This window comes from Gekko japonicus, unplaced genomic scaffold, assembly GCF_001447785.1.
Source record: "Gekko japonicus isolate JY-2015 unplaced genomic scaffold, Gekko_japonicus_V1.1 scaffold206, whole genome shotgun sequence".
Lineage (NCBI taxonomy): Eukaryota > Metazoa > Chordata > Lepidosauria > Squamata > Gekkonidae > Gekko > Gekko japonicus.
Window position 1 is genome coordinate 997,445 of NW_015160842.1, and position 16,570 is coordinate 1,014,014.

General features: G+C 42.2%; 1 protein-coding gene across 1 annotated transcript in view; it reads right to left on the bottom strand.

Moving 5' to 3' along the window:
* The window catches only part of AP3B1 (adaptor related protein complex 3 beta 1 subunit), a 340,812-nt gene that overhangs the window by 226,850 nt on the left and 97,392 nt on the right, over nt 1–16,570 (bottom strand). Inside the window, exon 8 of the mRNA XM_015419569.1 lies at nt 1,182–1,340. Within this exon, the coding sequence (XP_015275055.1) occupies nt 1,182–1,340 (159 nt within the window). The remainder of the gene's footprint in view (nt 1–1,181; nt 1,341–16,570) is intronic.

Below are 16,570 nucleotides of genomic sequence, written 5' to 3' on the forward strand. Positions count from 1 at the left end.
GTTTATTTAGCACATTTATATACCACCTCTCCAGAGACCTGCTTTGGGGATTAAGAGGCAATGGGATTTACCCATCCCCCAAATCGAGGGGATTAATTTTAAAGCCTAATAGTATGGTTGCATTCAGATTCTGTGTATTTCTCTACTCTTGTAACATGGGGCAGAAAATGTTCCACTGCTTTATTTTTCCACAAAATCCTTTTCCATTTCCAAAGATTCATTGCTTCATAAAATTAAAAACAATGAATGGATGTCATCGCTGATACAACATTTGCAAGCTTGGCAGCTTCAAAGTTATAATTTAACATTTTTATTCCTAGGACGTGTGTGAGATCCAAACTACAGATGCAATAATCCAATTAAAAATAGTATAATAATCAAGTATAATAATCCAATTTTTAAAAATCAAGTAAAGAATTAACCTGACCAAAGCTAAAACTCTTATTTATGTCTCCTTTCACATGGTGGAAGGAATACTGTAATCATTATTCTGATATGGAAGTAACACGTAATACAAGTGGATAAGGTGCTCTAGTGACCTCCATGGATGAGAGTTAAATTCTGCCAAAATAGATGAGCCCATGGCACATCATACACAGTCCTTTGGGTGTGCTAAAATTAGTGTCAACAGTTTTCAGGACTATTGGGTTTTCCTTTAAGAAATTATATGGGACGTATATGCTGCATTATTCCAATTAAAATAATTTTCTATATAAAGCGTTGAATCTGAGTATATATGTAATCAACACTTGATTTTGTTTCATTATCAAATATAAAGACTTTTTAAAACTTTTTACTAAATATTAATTTATTAAATCAGATCATGCTCTATTTATAGCTCTGGATAAGCTTTTGGAAAGTTTTCCAGAGTTTTCCTATTGCAGATTTTCTGAAAAGCCATATCATTTTCTCTGCCACCATAGTGGAAAACGCTACTATATGTGAATTATATTCAGAATAGGTCTATGTTAAGAAAACCTAGCAATTAAAAGAGTTTCCAAGGAAAATAACTACACTTAAACAAATTGTGATATTTTACATTAATAGCAACTGGATACTGAGGATGCTCACTTAGGATATCTATTCTTTTTAAAGACTAAAATCAGTTATACTCCGTTCAACAGCTAAACTTGTACAAAAATGTATTTTTAAAAGATCAATTTGGAGGATAATAGTCATACAGCAGCATTCCGGCTTTGCAGTAAAGGCTTTGTATTTCGAATCAGTAATCTGTGGTCCAGGTCCATGGAATAGGACTTGTTCACTTTCTGATTTTTCTCCTGCTGATCATCATCAGATTCATAAAATTTCTTTTCACTATATTCTTCCTGAACACCATCCTATAAAGAAAGAAAGAATAAGGGGGGTGGGGGTGGGAATCCACATTATATACATGGCAATTTTTCTTTTTAGATCATAACAAATTCTATGGTGCTACTGGACTCAAATCTACCTAATTTAAATTATGATACATCATAAGAACATAAGAGACGCAAATGTTGGATCAGGCCAAAGGCCCATCCAGTCCAACACCCTGTGTCACACAGTGGCCAGAAAAACCAGGTGTCATCAGGAGGTCCACCAGTGGGGCCAGGACATTAGAAGCCCTCCCACTGTTGACCCCCCCCGGCCTTCTTTATTGCAGTCACACACTGTCTCGACATTTTCAGTGAGTTATCTACTACAACTCCAAGATCTCTCTCTTGATCAGTCTCTGCCAGTTCAGACCCCATCAATGTGTATTTATATTTAGGATTTTTGGCTCCAATGTGCATCACCTTGCACTTGGCCACATTGAACCCCATTTGCCATGTCGATGCCTACTTGCTCATCCTTGACAGATCCCTTTGGAGGGCCTCACAATTCTCACTGGTTTTCACCACCCTGAACAACTTCGTATCATCCGCAAACTTCACTACTTACTCCCAACTCCAAATCATTAATGAACAAGTTAAAAAGCAGTGGACCAAGTACTGATCCCTGTGGTACCCCACTGCTTACCACCCTCCACTGAGAAAATTGCCCATTTATACTCACTCTCTGTTTTCTATTAATTAACCGGATTTTGATCCATAAAAGGACTTCTCTTTTTATCCCATGATTTTTGAGCTTACTTAGGAGCCTTTGATGAGGAACTTTATCAAAAGCTTTTTGGAAGTCAAGGTAAACAATATCTATTGGATCCCCTTTGTCCACATGTTTGTTCACCCCCTCAAAGAACACTAACAGGTTCTTCTGAATTTCCTCTAATACATTTTTAATTCAAACTGCAGGTCAGATTTTTCAAAGGGTTCTTGACAATCCAAATACAACGAGCTGTTTCTTTCTCAGAGACTGAATATAAGATCTACTGGCTGCCTTGGCCTCTAATTAAGCTGACAAAGCAAAAACCTAATAACAAGTATGTCAATGCACTCATACAATAGTAACAGAATAGTAATAGAATAAATCAAACTCAAACTCAACTAGTTGTGGACAGTTAAATCAGTGTAAAACTTTACAGATCAGTGTGATGTCCACACTACAAAGCCTACTCCCACTAACAGGTCTATTCTTTCAATTATCCTTGAAGAGAGCATCTTAATACTCAGTATCAGAACAAAAAATAGGGAAAAGATATTAAAAATATACATCTGATTCTTTAGAAATCCTCTGAAAGGTATGTGCTAAGCTCAAATATTTAATTTCAGACTCTGCAACACCAGATGAATCCGATAATTCCCAATGATATGAAATATTTGTGCTCACAAATTTACCCCTGTCCCCCCAAAATCTACAAAGTCCAAGAGGGTATAACACATATTCCCTGAAGAACCTGACAAACATGTGGACAAATGTTGCTACAACCTCCTTTTAATGCTTCAGGCTTTGAAAAAAAAAAAGTCCAAGTGTTTTATCTAGTCATGTGCCTCAAATCATAGGACTTTGAAGCCTCAACAGATACTTAATTGATATGATTATGATGGTTCTCATCCCAAACAAAACCTGGTCACCACTTCACTTATCTAATAAGCTTAGCATATGGTATTTGTTTGGGAGCTCAGGACGCGAAGAAGTTCTAAAGTGTAAAGTTTTCAGATTTAATAAGCAATGTGTATGGGGGGGGGGGGGGAGAAGCAGCAAAACATACACGATATATCACAGATACACACAAATTTGTTTGCAATATTAGAAAGAAGAATGACACTGAATGACCTGATATGACCATACAGGCATGATTCAAAAGCAATCATACTAAAATATTCAGCTAGATTCCCCTTTAATCCAAGCCTAGAAGGGCTAAATTAACATTTGAAATTAAATTAGCATTTGAAGTAAAAGGCAGCCTGGGAAGGAGAGGAGCTCTTGCCTGAGCAGCCTGCCTTCAGCCATTGTTAATCAACCAGAGGCTGACTCACTCATCCTCCTTTATTGGATAGCTCCCAATCAGTGTGACTGGCTCCGGTGGGGGTGGAGCTTTGGCCTAAGCTACAAGCAGGCCCAGCTCCAGTGCTGAAGTGTCTGGAACAAAGGAATAAACAGGTGAGTTTAGCAGAGGAGCGAGTACAGCAGGGAGGTGAGGAAGCCAGGGTGCCAGTCTCTCCATGCCCCTAAAAAGGTAACCACACTTTCCACAAACAGATCTATATAAATAGGAAATTTATTTTAAAAAGGGGGATTTAAAAAAAAGTAATTATGAAAGCAGAATGCCAGCATGGGGTTGGGGGTTACCCAGTGTATTGCACTGAGTGCAACATGTATGACTATCTGCCAGCTGGATGGAAACCATGGGTGTGCGCTTAGTGCAAGGAGCTACTGGTTCTCAGGGAAAGAAAAAAAAAAAGAGTTCACATCCTCAAGACCAAGGCAGCTGGCCTGTAGAAGCAGAGACAGTCAGTTAGACACACAATACTCTCAGGGACTTGTTAGATGGGCCCTGCTCCAAGAATGGCAACCCTGCCACTGTCAGAGACAGTTAGACACACAAGGTTCTATCTAGTGGCCTATCTAAACCACGCATAATGTCTGCTACCTTCACACCAGGCAGGCTAGTCACTATGCGGTCAGTACATGGGTTTGCAACCCATCTATCTACATGCCTAAGATTCAAATCACCAACTACCAAGAGCCGCCCTCCCTCCTTGGGTTTCTCAAATGAGGGGGCTTGAGGAGAAGGAACTGAAAGGGTCAAATCCCTTCAAGAAACTTGGAGACTATTTAAAACTACAATACTGGAAGCTCAGATAAAATGTATACTGCAGGTTATGAAAGATATGAATAGGTATTTTAAAAAGGCCTGCATGGTTAATGAACAAAGTAATGGAAGCAGTAAAAGGTAAGAACGATTCCTTTAAGTGGTGGAAGGCTAGTCTGAGTGAGGTAAATATAAGGGAGCATCGGCAAGTCGGTGATCAGACAGGCAAAAAGGGACTATGAAAAACATATTGCAAAAACATAAAGACCTACAATAAAATTTCTTCAAATACATTAGAAGCAGGAATAGCCACATGGCAGGGGGGTCCTTAGATGTCCAAGGGGTAAAATGATTGCTAAAGGATTACAGGGAAATGGCAGAGAAGCTAATGCATGTTTTTGCCTCTGTTTTCACTGTGGAAGGTGGGAGGTGCTTGCCCACTCCAGAACCACCAATTTCAGGAGGGGTGTCAAAAGACTTGAGTCAGATTGAGCTGACAAGAGAGGAGGTACTACAACTGATGGACAAAGTAAAAACTGATAAATTGCCAGGCCCAGATGGCATCTACTCAAGAGTTCTGAAAGAACTCAAATGTGAACTTGTATATCTCCTGAGAAAAAATATGCAGACTATCACTAAAATCTGTCTCCATTCCCGAGGACTGGAAGGTAGCTAATGTAATCCCCATCTTTAAAAAAAAGGTTCCAGAAGAGATCTGGGAAATTACAGGCTGGTCAGTCTAATGTCAATCCTGGGTAAACTGGTGGAATCCATTATCAAAGACAGAGTTAGTAGGCACACTGATGAATAAAAGCTATTGAGGAAGAATCAGCCGGGATTCTGTAAAGGAAGATCTTGTCTCACTAACCTTTCAGAGTACTTTGAGGGGGTGAACAAACATGTGGACAAGGGTGACCCAGTAGATGTTGTTTACCTAGACTTCCAGAAAGCTGTTGCTAAAGTTCCTCCTAAGTAAACTTAGCAGTCATGGGATAAGTGCACAAGTCCTTTTGTGATTTAAAAACTGTTTAATTAACAGGAAACAGAGAATGAGTATAAAATGGCAGTTTTCTCAGTGGTGCTTTTAAACTTGTTTATTAATTATTTGGAGTTGGAAATAAGCAGTGAAGTGGCTGAACTTGCAGATGACACTAAGTTGTTCAGGGCAGTGAGAACCAGGGAAGACTGTGAGGTTCTCCAGAGGGATCTGTTGAAGCTGGGCAAGTGTGCATCAATGTGACAAATGAGGTTCAATGCGGGCAAATGCAAAGTAATGCACATTGGAGCCAAAAATCCCAACTATAAATATATGTTGATGGGGTCTGAACTCGTGGTAACTGACCAGGAGAGAGATCTTGGAATCATAGTAGATAACTCCCTGAAAATGTCGACTCAGTGTGCGATGGCAATAAAAAAGGCAAACGTCTGGCATTATTAGGAAGAGGATTGAAAACAAATCAGCCAGTATAATAACGCCCCTGTATAAATTTATGGTGCTGCCTCATTTGGAATACTGCGTACAGTTCTGGTCACTGTACCTCAAAAAAAGATATTATAGCTGTCCCGGTTCCAAAGTTCCGGGACTTAGCCCACACTCTCCAGGGGTCCCGATGACCGCCAACTCACCCAGAAGACCCCCCAGATCGGGCAGCACTGACAACGAGTCAGAAGGCAGAGCCAGGACATTGTAGCCCATGAGAGAGCCTCGCAGCACCAACCCCCATCACCGCCAGCAAGACGTGGCAATTCGGGCAAGCCCGAGCACAGAGCAGAGGGCCCCGGGGAGCTGCGGGAGAAGCCAACACTGCCGAGGAGAGGCTGACAATGGGCGCGTGGGTGCAGGGTAACCCGCACGCCGGTGCTGCGGCCCTAGGCCGACAGAGCCACCACCAGCACAGTCCCGACCCCACCCTGTGCGTCGGGACAGCATCTGAGCTTACCACAGGGGGCAGGGCTGGGTGGATGAGGAAAGAGGTGGGGATGGGGGACGGTGCTGGGAGCGGGGCTGGGTATAAAGGAGAGAGAAGGTGAAGGGGCCGGAGAGGAGGAACATGCTCGGAACAACCAGGCGGATACAGTGAGAAGGAGAGTCCGTTGGGACGCTGAGTAACCCAGGTACCAACGCATGGAGGCAGAGGGACTTATGGGGTGCCATTAACCCTGTCCCCTGCCTATCTGAGGCTCTGACGCTCCCCCTCTTCTTTAACAAGTCTCGGCTCCCAGGGCCAACGGACCCTCCTCGCCTGGACCCACCACGGCCACGGGAGAGGCAGCGCCAGGGACGCAGGACGGGCTTGGAAGAAGGTGCAGAAAAGGGCAACTAAAATGATTAAGGGGATGGAATACTTTCCCTATGAAGAAAGGTTTAAAGGTTAGGGCTCTTTAGCTTGGAGAAAAGACGATTTAGGGGTGTCATAATAGAGGTTTACAAAATTATGCAAGGGACACAGAAGGTAGAGAAGGAAGTACTTTTCTCCCTTTCTCACAATACAAGAACTGTTGGCGCTCAATGAAATTAATGAGCAGTAGGCTTAGAACAGATCAAAGGAAATACTTCTTCACCCAAAGAGTGATTAACATGTGGAATTCACTGCCAAAGGAAGTGGTAGCAACTACAAGCATAGACAGCTTCAAGAGGGGATTGGATAAACATATGGAGCAGAGGTCCATCAGCAGCTATTCACCACAGTGTATAGAAGTAAAGCACTGCTTGTGAATGGTTCACTATATATATATTTATAGCGAAAGCTGGATGGTTGATCAGATTTCAGGGAATTTAGTGTAGAGAGAGTGGAGTCATTCTGAAGACTGATTTATAGGAAGATTATTAAAGGTATGAGCTTTTGTCTGCACACACACTTCAGGGAGCACACACAATTGTAGAGAGTAGCAGAACTGTTCTGAGGCTGGAATGACAGCCCCTGGGAGGAGCAGAAGTGTTCTGGGACTGGAATGACAGCCCCTGTATCAGAAGACTTCTACTACTACCAATGACTTCTCATTCCACTCTGGGGGCTCTCACTCCAATACCAGAACACTTCTGCTACTCCCATCATCTGTCATTCTATCCTGCAGGCTTTCATTCTAGTCCCAGAACACTTCCACTACAACCCATGGGCTGCCAATCCCCTTTTGGGGCTATCATTCCAGTCCTAGAACGCTTCTGTTACTCCCAGGAGTTGTCATTGCACTCTTGGGGAATGTCGTTCCAGTGCCAGAACTGTTCTGCTACTCCTAGGGGCCCTCAATCCACTTTGGGGGCTGTCATTCCTGTCTCAGAAAACTTCTACTACTCCCAGTGGCTGTCATTCCAGTCTACCAGGAGCTACTCCCAAGAGCTGTCACTCCAGTTGCAGAGGCTGTCATTTTAGTGCCACAACACTTCTGCTACTCCCAGGGGTCATCATTCCAGTTTGGGGGCTGTCATTCCAGGGCCAGTAGACTTTTTCTGTTCTCAGCGGCCCACATTCCACTCACTCCAGCCCCTTCTACTAGTCCCAGGAGACGTCATTCCAGTCTCTGAGCACTAATTCTATTTCTGGGGGTTGTCTTTCCATTTTGGGGGCTGTTATTCCAGTCACAGCAGTTTATCTGGGCCCAGAGACATTAACTGAAAATCCACTCTACATTTTCACTGCAACTGTTTTGTACTGTAATGTATTTCAATGGAACCCATGCAGGTCAATTGGCATTCCTTTTTTTAATTATTTTTATTAAAAACAAAAATCAACCTGAAACATATAGTCAGAGAAATACAAGGACCATGAAAAGTGGAAGTCGAGTTGAGACTATACACTGAAACAACCTTAACATTATCAATAAAAGGAACAGAAATTTTAAATATTGGATGCAGTAAGAATCACCTAAAGTGAGGTACCCAGATTTAACATTTCATTCTCCAAAAGACTGATGGAAGGTCCCAGGAAAAAACAGTCAAAGAGAGAATCATAGTCTATAATCTTTTTTCCTTGCTAGGATGCCTCTGACTTCTAAATAATCAAAGAAAGGATTTCACGTGTCTTCCTAGCTAATTCATTGCACACTATGTTATGAATGACAGAAAAAGGGGTTATGTACAATTTTCTCCAAAACACAGATATCCCAAAGTTTCTCATGCCATCTGTCTAAGGATGGTCCAACTGGATTTGACCAGGAAGCAGCGATCATCAAACGACCCACTGCTAATAATTTGGAAAGAAGTTCCAAATATTGAATATAAACAACTGCAGAGAGAAAGGGAGCTTAATCCTAGTAATTTGGAAGATTGCCTTTGAGACAGCCAACAAAAAACGGTGGATATTGGGGCATTTCCACCACAAATGAATTGGATAACCTTTTTGCCCACAGATTTTACAGCAATTAGGGCTGCAGTCCTGATTTATTTTATGTAATATATTGGGACAGAGATACCAGTTTGGAATTAATTTATAAAACTGTATCCTAATCGAATGGATAGTGGATTTATTTGAAGGTGAACTCCAAACAGCATCCAAATAATCTGTCGTAAGTTCTCCAGGCAGTTCTTTCTCCCACATGTCAACATATGTTGGTAGTTTAAGGTATAGGACCTCAATGAGAATTTGGTATCTTTTAGACAAGAGACATAACCCTCGAAGATCTAGTTAGAAGGGTCTCAAAGTTATTTAGCGGTCTATAGAAACCAATTTTGGTAGCATAGGAAAGCATTATTGTTCTCATTTGAAAATACTGGAATCATGGTGCTTGCCCTTGTAGCTTTAGATCTACTTCTTATTTGGTAAGAATTTTCCCCTGTCTATACCAGTTCCTAATATGGTCAAGGCCCGATTCATACCATAACTGAAACTTACACGTCCAAACCTGCGGGGAACCCCCCCCCCCCAAGTTTAGAACACAGGCCACTGGAAAGGGCTCCGGTGCTAATTTCCATTTTAATCTGTCCCAAATATATAGAGTGTTTTCTAAGATAGTGCTTGCAGCTACCATGTGAGAATCTAATTTAGGAGGTGACCAGATTGTGCCTCAAAGAGGTATTGGGTCACAATAAGCTTCCCCAATACTAACCCATGGTTCAAAATTCAAAAATTCAAAAGTCAATTGGCATTCAAATGCCTGGCTCCCAGTGTCTGCGTCAGCTTCGGCCGGGAGGGCGGGATAGAAATCTAATAAATCAAATCTAATCTAATGGGCCTTCAAGCTTCTCCCATTGTCTCCAATGGGCAATCCTGCCATTCCTTTTTAGTACATCTCCTTCTGTTGTGTGGCTAGGATGCCTGCCAAGGTGCTGTGGGGTTACTTTGGGGAGCCCCTGTCAAACTCTGGGGGTGTCTGCCTTTCTGGCCTTCAGAATGTGCCTTTGGAGACTTGAGGGGGAGGGTGCTTGCCTTGCTTCCAGTGTCTGGTTGGGGACAGCGTCTGCCCAGGTGACGTTTCCCTGTTATTGGTGTCACTGGCTTGTTCCTGAGCTGTTCCATAGACTCCTTTAAGACCAACAAAATTTTATTCAAAATATAAACTTTCATGTCTGAAGTAGCTTGCATCTTGAATAAAATTTTGTTGGTCTTAAAGGTGCCACTGGACTCAAACTTTGTTTTCCACAGACTCCTGTAAGTTGCTGCAGCTGCCTTTTCCAGAGAGAGCACAGGGGAGATGGTTGGGTTTTTTTGTTTTTTCTTGGGTTTTTTTGTTGGGGGGGGGAGGTAACTGGGACCTCATACACATAATCTGCCACCAACTTATTTATTTATTTTATTTTACTTGTATCCCACCCTCCCTGTAGAGGAGCCGGCAGCAGGGTGAGGTTCCCTGTGCATTTGGTGTGTGTAGCTTGCAGGGGGTCCATTCTATACACTTTTGAACCTGCGCCTGACATTTCCCCCAAAAGTGCTTCCCTGGGGGCATCTTCTTTGGGAGGCCATAACTCAGACCTCCTAAGTCCACTCTGCACATAACTTGGAGGGCACATCATCGGGGGAAGTCCCCTGTGTATTTGATGTCTCTAGCTCACCCATTCGATACACTCCTGAACATCCATCTCTCAGTTCCCCAGAAAGCACTTTCCTGGGGGGCACTTTATTTGGGGGGCCATAACTTGGCCCCCGTAAATCCAACCCTTACCAAACTTGGAGGGCAGGTACAGGAGAGTCAGCTGGAGACTAGCTGCAAGTTTGGCATCTCTAGCCCATGGGGGGCTGCTCTATCAAATCATAAACTTCACGAAATGAACCAGTTCGGTAAATGAGAAGGGTCGTGAAGGTCCACGTGACCCCACAAACCATGAACCTTCACAAACCTCAATTTTCCCAGTTCATGCCCATCCCTAGTTGTACAATGATTTTGTGTGCTGTTATCTTAACTGGTTAGGAGGTTTTTGTTATTGTTACTGTATTATAGTTCATATATTTCTTATGGGATTTCTAGTAGCATTTATAAAATATATATCCTGCCTCACTGGTTCATTATCTTTTTCCCATCAAACTTTTGGTTACCTGACCTGTTTAGCTGGGTTGAGTTTTATTTCTCCCTTTTTTCCCTTGCCTCAGCTACCATCCTAGGCACTCAGGTCTACCACAGTGGGCAGCAATCAAAAGGTGAATGAGTTCTCTCTCCATACATTCTGATGAGATGGTCAGTCTCTATCACAGCAAGATTTTCAGGCTTAACTCACAAATCCAATGGAGTCCAGTTTGAGAAACAGTGATACCTTATACTATAAGCTTCCCTTTGTACAGTTGAGCAGTGTGAATAGCTCAAGACAAAGACACCAGCAATAAAATACTCATATTTTTTCTATAAATGAAAGCTGAAGATGGTGCATGTTGTATTCACTATCAGATTCTGGAACATGACTGCAGAAATTCAAAACACATACAGCCCTGTGTACAAAGGCAACATTTACTTAACATTTGCCCTAAAGACATAGCAAATGCTAAAAAAAACCCTTTGTCTCTTTTACTGCTCTTAACCAAATCAGCAAGCTCTTTCACAGATGCCAGAGGTAGTGCAGTCTTCTACTGTATAACTGAAATTTCCTTTAGACTTCCACACACATTTTACATTTTACTATAATGTATTTTTATCAACCAGACTTCTGTCTTTTCAGTCATAACGAGTGTGGGTGCTATACTCTTGTGGGGAGGAGAGCAAATAAAGCAATAACATGTGCAATGAGAACATTTACACAAAAAGGACCATCTGACAATGACATAGATTTTAACACTTTCCAGGCAACAGGTCACCATGTCACCAAGAAGTTTCATTCTGGTGCCTAGTATTTTCAGAAGTGATTTAACTACAGTGTCTCTTGGCAATTCAGTACAAAGCTTATTTATCATTCTGCATCAGAATGATTTGTTGTATGGCATAACAATAAATGGGGATGAAGTTTTTATCACTGCTTGTGTAGCAACCTGTTTGAGGGCACAGCCTGGTGCACAGCACCAGCTCTCAGAGGGGTTGCCACGGGTGGAGAGAAAGGCCCACCATGGCACTATTTAAGCAACTTTCACCACCCCATCAGGCTCCAAGGATGGTAAATCTAGCTGTTACCAACAAGCTTTCAACTTATAGGTGATAGAACAACTGTGCATACAGAAAGAAGTGATGTCATACCAGATTAATGTACAGTACAAAACTGCAGGTCTATGTGGCAACAAAACTGGCCAAATGAACCACATGTGCCAAGACCACTTTCCTGATTTAGAAAAAGTTGGACCCCCACATCATTCCATATTGTTAAGTGGGCAGCCTTTACACACCCAGATCCCTTTCAAGAGAAGTACATGGTACTGCATACTTTTTCCTTTACTTATTTGTGAAGCACCAGAGACACTAACGTGGTAACAAGAAGGAGGGTTGGAAAGAGCCAAAGCAAATTCCGGTCATCTACCTAGTCCAGCCACAGTAATAAAATGTGATGAAAAAAACAAGGGTTTTTTGCATAAATGGACTGACATTAATGAACAGTCCTTTTTGCCCTGTGAAAACAGGAACATTTCATCTTAAATTATGCAACAGATTTCTCCCCTTCATTGATAATCATGTTATCAGCAAAGCTGTTAAAGATGGAGAGCTGTCTACAACACCTAGGTACTGTACTACAATACAGAGTAAGTTTATAATACCACTTGAGATCAGCTCTTGGGTGGCAATCTTAAAGACTAAAAAAAACCCGAAATGACTTGCAGACAGCTCTCTATGCCACTGCTACCAAATTTCTTTTTTTTTTGGTAAACAAATTTTATTTTCTCAGGAATACAACATATAAAACATTTCATTCTATCAATTGTCTACCCCATTCCCAGTTCCTCCCCTCCCTCCAATGGCTTCCCACAATGCTTCCACCCCTGCTCCAAATTACTTCATATCATCAACAATATCAGTTTCTCATCATTACACCACTGCTACCAAATTTCTTATATGTTAAAATAGAAGTGTAGCTGTCAGATATTTTAAGGAAGCTTCTACACAATGAACAAAGTTTAGGTATGTATCAAAAGCAGGGGGGAAGCTATGATAAAAATTGGCATTTTTTTTTACTAATTCTTGACAAGTCCAATAAAGGCCACTTTGCTTGAAAAAGGACATCTATATATATAAAAGAAAGTCCCCTCACCGTAAAATCAACACCCAGGCCAAACCGCTGGACCTAGAGACACCAGCCACCGGGGAGGTTTGCTCAGCAGGATTGCCTTAGCACTGCTGCTGGCCCAGCCTCCCTGATGCCTTTAAATACAATCCCCCCCCCCAACACCAGACAGGCCAGTGTCTGTCAAGTGTAGGAGCAGGACCAGGGTAATTTAATCCATCAGGGACGTCACCCCAGTAGGATCACCTTAGCGATGTTGCTGGCCCAGCCTCTCTGATGGCTTCCAACACACTCCCCCACCTCCTATACCTGACAGGCGGTTGTCTGTCAGGAGTAGCAGTGGTTGCAGGGTGCTTAAAGCCATGAGGGAGCCTGCCCCAGCAGTAACGCCTTAGTGATCCTGCCAGCCCTGCCTCCACAGTGACTTCTAATACTCCTACCCCCTCCCCATCCTACACTGGACAGGCAGCTGCCTGTCAAGTGTAGGAGGAGGTGGAATGCTTACAGCCGCCGGGGAGGTTTGCTCAGCAGGATTGCCTTAGCACTGCTGCTGGCCCAGCCTCCCCCAACACCAGTGTCTGTCAGGTGTAGGAGCAGGGCCAGGTATGAATGTTTATGGGGAGATAGTAAAGGACATTTCTAGGAGCCATTTCAATGTGTGCCTCCCTCATGAACCTGAAATGTCCACCACATCACCACACCCTCACATGAACTCCCCCTCACACCTATCACCTCTTACTGCCCCCAAGAAAGCTCCTGGCAAACATCGAGCCAGATACACCAATGCTACAAGGAGGAGGCAACTTAGGAATGCGGCAAATACATTTGTACTCCTGCAGTGCACTGAGCTGCACAGGCCAAGTAACAGCAAGTTCACCCTGAGGTGCTCAGAACAACAAGAAGAAGAACAGATTGGATTTATACCCTGCCCTTCAGTAACCAAAGGAGTCTCAGAGTGGCTTATAAACTCCTTTCCCTTCTCCTCCCCACAACAGACACCCTATGAAGTAGGTGGGGCTGAGAAAGCTCTGACAGAAACTGCTCTTTTTCAAGAACAGCTGTGCCAGAGCTATGGCTTGCCCAAGGTCATCCAGCAGGTGCAAGTGGAGGAGAGGGGAATCAAACCCAGTTCTCCCAGATTAGAGTCCGCGCACTTAATCACTACACCAAACTACTACACAGTCTCTATATGAGCAAAACAATCCAGGAACACAAGTAGAGAGGCCAACACTTTTGTGGAAGGTAGCAGGAGTTGACTTAACAGACAACCGCTTCTTAAATGGACAGTTCTATGTGGCCTGCTCCAGAGTGAGCTCATCAAGCAGCCTGGTGATCCTAGCAGCTGAGAGCAGAACCACCAATGTGGTCTAGAGAGAAGTCCTTCAGTAGATTAAAAAAGTACATATGTCTCTCTTAATTTCTTACACTACAATCTTTTCTGTTAGAATTCCTACAACAAATGTCACATTTCAAATTTCACATCATCAGTATTATAACTGGATTTATGGAACTTAAATACTGTAGCAAAGCACAGGTATCAGGCTAGTACTATATATAAGGATTGGCTACAAATGTGAGAGAAGAAACAGAAGCCAGTTTCTTAAAAAACAAAAACAAAAACGCCTTCACAGCCCATAACAGAATCATGCCAATTAGAAAGAATTCTGACAAATTCCAGCTGCCACAACCAATATCAATAAGATCTTCCAAGAAACTTGGACCAGAAGTCTGCATATTCACAAAACTGGCTGAATCTGCGATAAGAGCATCAATCACTTTGAAACCAGAAGTCATTGTGAGAGACGCAGTGAATTTACTACCTTTTCATTGTCCCTGAAGACAGAGTTGATAAAGGTAAAGGTTCCCTTGCTCGAAAGCCAGTCGAATCCGACTCTAGGGTTGCGATGCTCATCTCCGTTTCAAAGCCGAAGAGCCAGCGCTGTTCGAAGACGTTTCCGTGGTCATGTGGCCGGCATGACTAAACACCAAGGCGCACAAAACGCTGTTACCTTCCCACCAAAGTGGTACCTATTTATCTACTTGCAATTTCTTGCTTTCGAACTGCTAGGTTGGCAGGAGCTGGAACCAGAGACGGGAGCTCACTCCATCTTGCGGCACCCTGGGTCTCGAACTGCTGAACTACTGACCTTCCACAGCCTGCAGTTCAGCGTCTTAACCACTTGAGCCACCGCAGCTCCGAGTTGATAAAGACCTACTCATAATTACATATATTCCCACATAAACTTGGAACTTAAGTTTTACAACAATTGTAGAATTCTGAGTGAAAAGCTGTTTCAATACAATCATCTGCATGAAAGACATTGAATGTAAAGTAAAATATATATATTTTCAATTCTAGCAGCAGTTCTCTACCATCATAAATTTTAATATGAATATGAATTTTCATTCTCTTATAAGAATAAAGATAATGAGACTTGTATAAGAATTAACAAAGACACTTAAAACAGCTGCTCTTTCCCCAACCCCATGCCTTTATTGGTAGGTCTCCACCTGTTGAAGCACAAAAAATAATTCAGAAGTTAAATTACTAATCTCCAGAGAACAGCACATTTAACTTGGGTGAAAAAAATCTGCTACTCGGAAAGGAAGGTAAATTTAGAAAATAAAAATGCAAATATGCATTTTAACATTCTTGAATGTATTAATCTGAAAGGTTTAATTTCCATTTTCCTGCATCAGCTTTATTTATAAAATGTCGTGCCCTATAAATATGCTGTTATTTTCTATAGTCAAGCACCCCCTTAACAAATCTTCTCATTAATATGTAAATTTAAAGTCAATCGGTCTTCTCCCTGACAGCACCATGAATTCCTAGTGCACTGTATAATCGGTTTTGACTTGGCAACCACTATTTATCAAAGATGTCAGTTAGAAAAATTATGGAAAATGCACTGCAATTGATATGACTGCAATATATTTTGTCAACACTTAATTGTTCCTCAAATCATACATTTACATATAAAGAGTCTAAATACTGATCTATAATCATGCAAATAAACTAAATTAAAAATCCGTTCTACTACACAAAAAATCTTGTTATGTGTTTATTTAAGAACCTATTGAAAAAACCATGGAGACCCAATATCAAAAAGGTTTCCCTTCTGCTATTTCAGCAATTAAATTAGTAAGAAACCAATTTCGTATCTGAACTTTCTGGCCCTGTGCAGACATAACACTGCCAACTCTTAATCATGGTTAAGCAACTGGGAGTGGGCCACAGACTGCATATCCCTTCCACCTGCATCATTGAATATGGTGTTACAATGTATCTCTACACATTTGCACTAGCAAAGTATACAAACCAGTGCCACACTCCCAGTCTTTAAACCACAATTAAGGAATTTTCATTACAATATATGTACTATGTCTCTATCGTACAGCTTTTAAGTGTAATTAACTGTATTCCTAAAGATAAATACTCTGCCATTAGTAACGCAGAAGAAAATGAAGGCATGGCCATACATGGGATAAAAATGATACAGAACCAAGCAAAGGCTTAATTGAAAGCTAAGGACAAATTCAAAACTTTGGCTGAAACCCACTAAAATTCAACTTACCGTATTTTTCGCTCCATAAGACGCACTCCCCCCCCAAAAAAAAAAGTGGGGGGAAAGTGTGTGCGTCTTATGGAGCGAATACTGAAAAAAAGAGGTCATGGGAAGGCTGAAGGGGGCTTGGATCTCCAAGCCCCATTCAGCCTTCTCCCCCCCCTCCCAAGGCCACGGGAGCCCATTGGAAGGCTGAACGGGGCTTGGATCTCCAAGCCCCTTTCAGCCTTCTCCCCCCCCCCAAGCCCGGGAACAGATGGC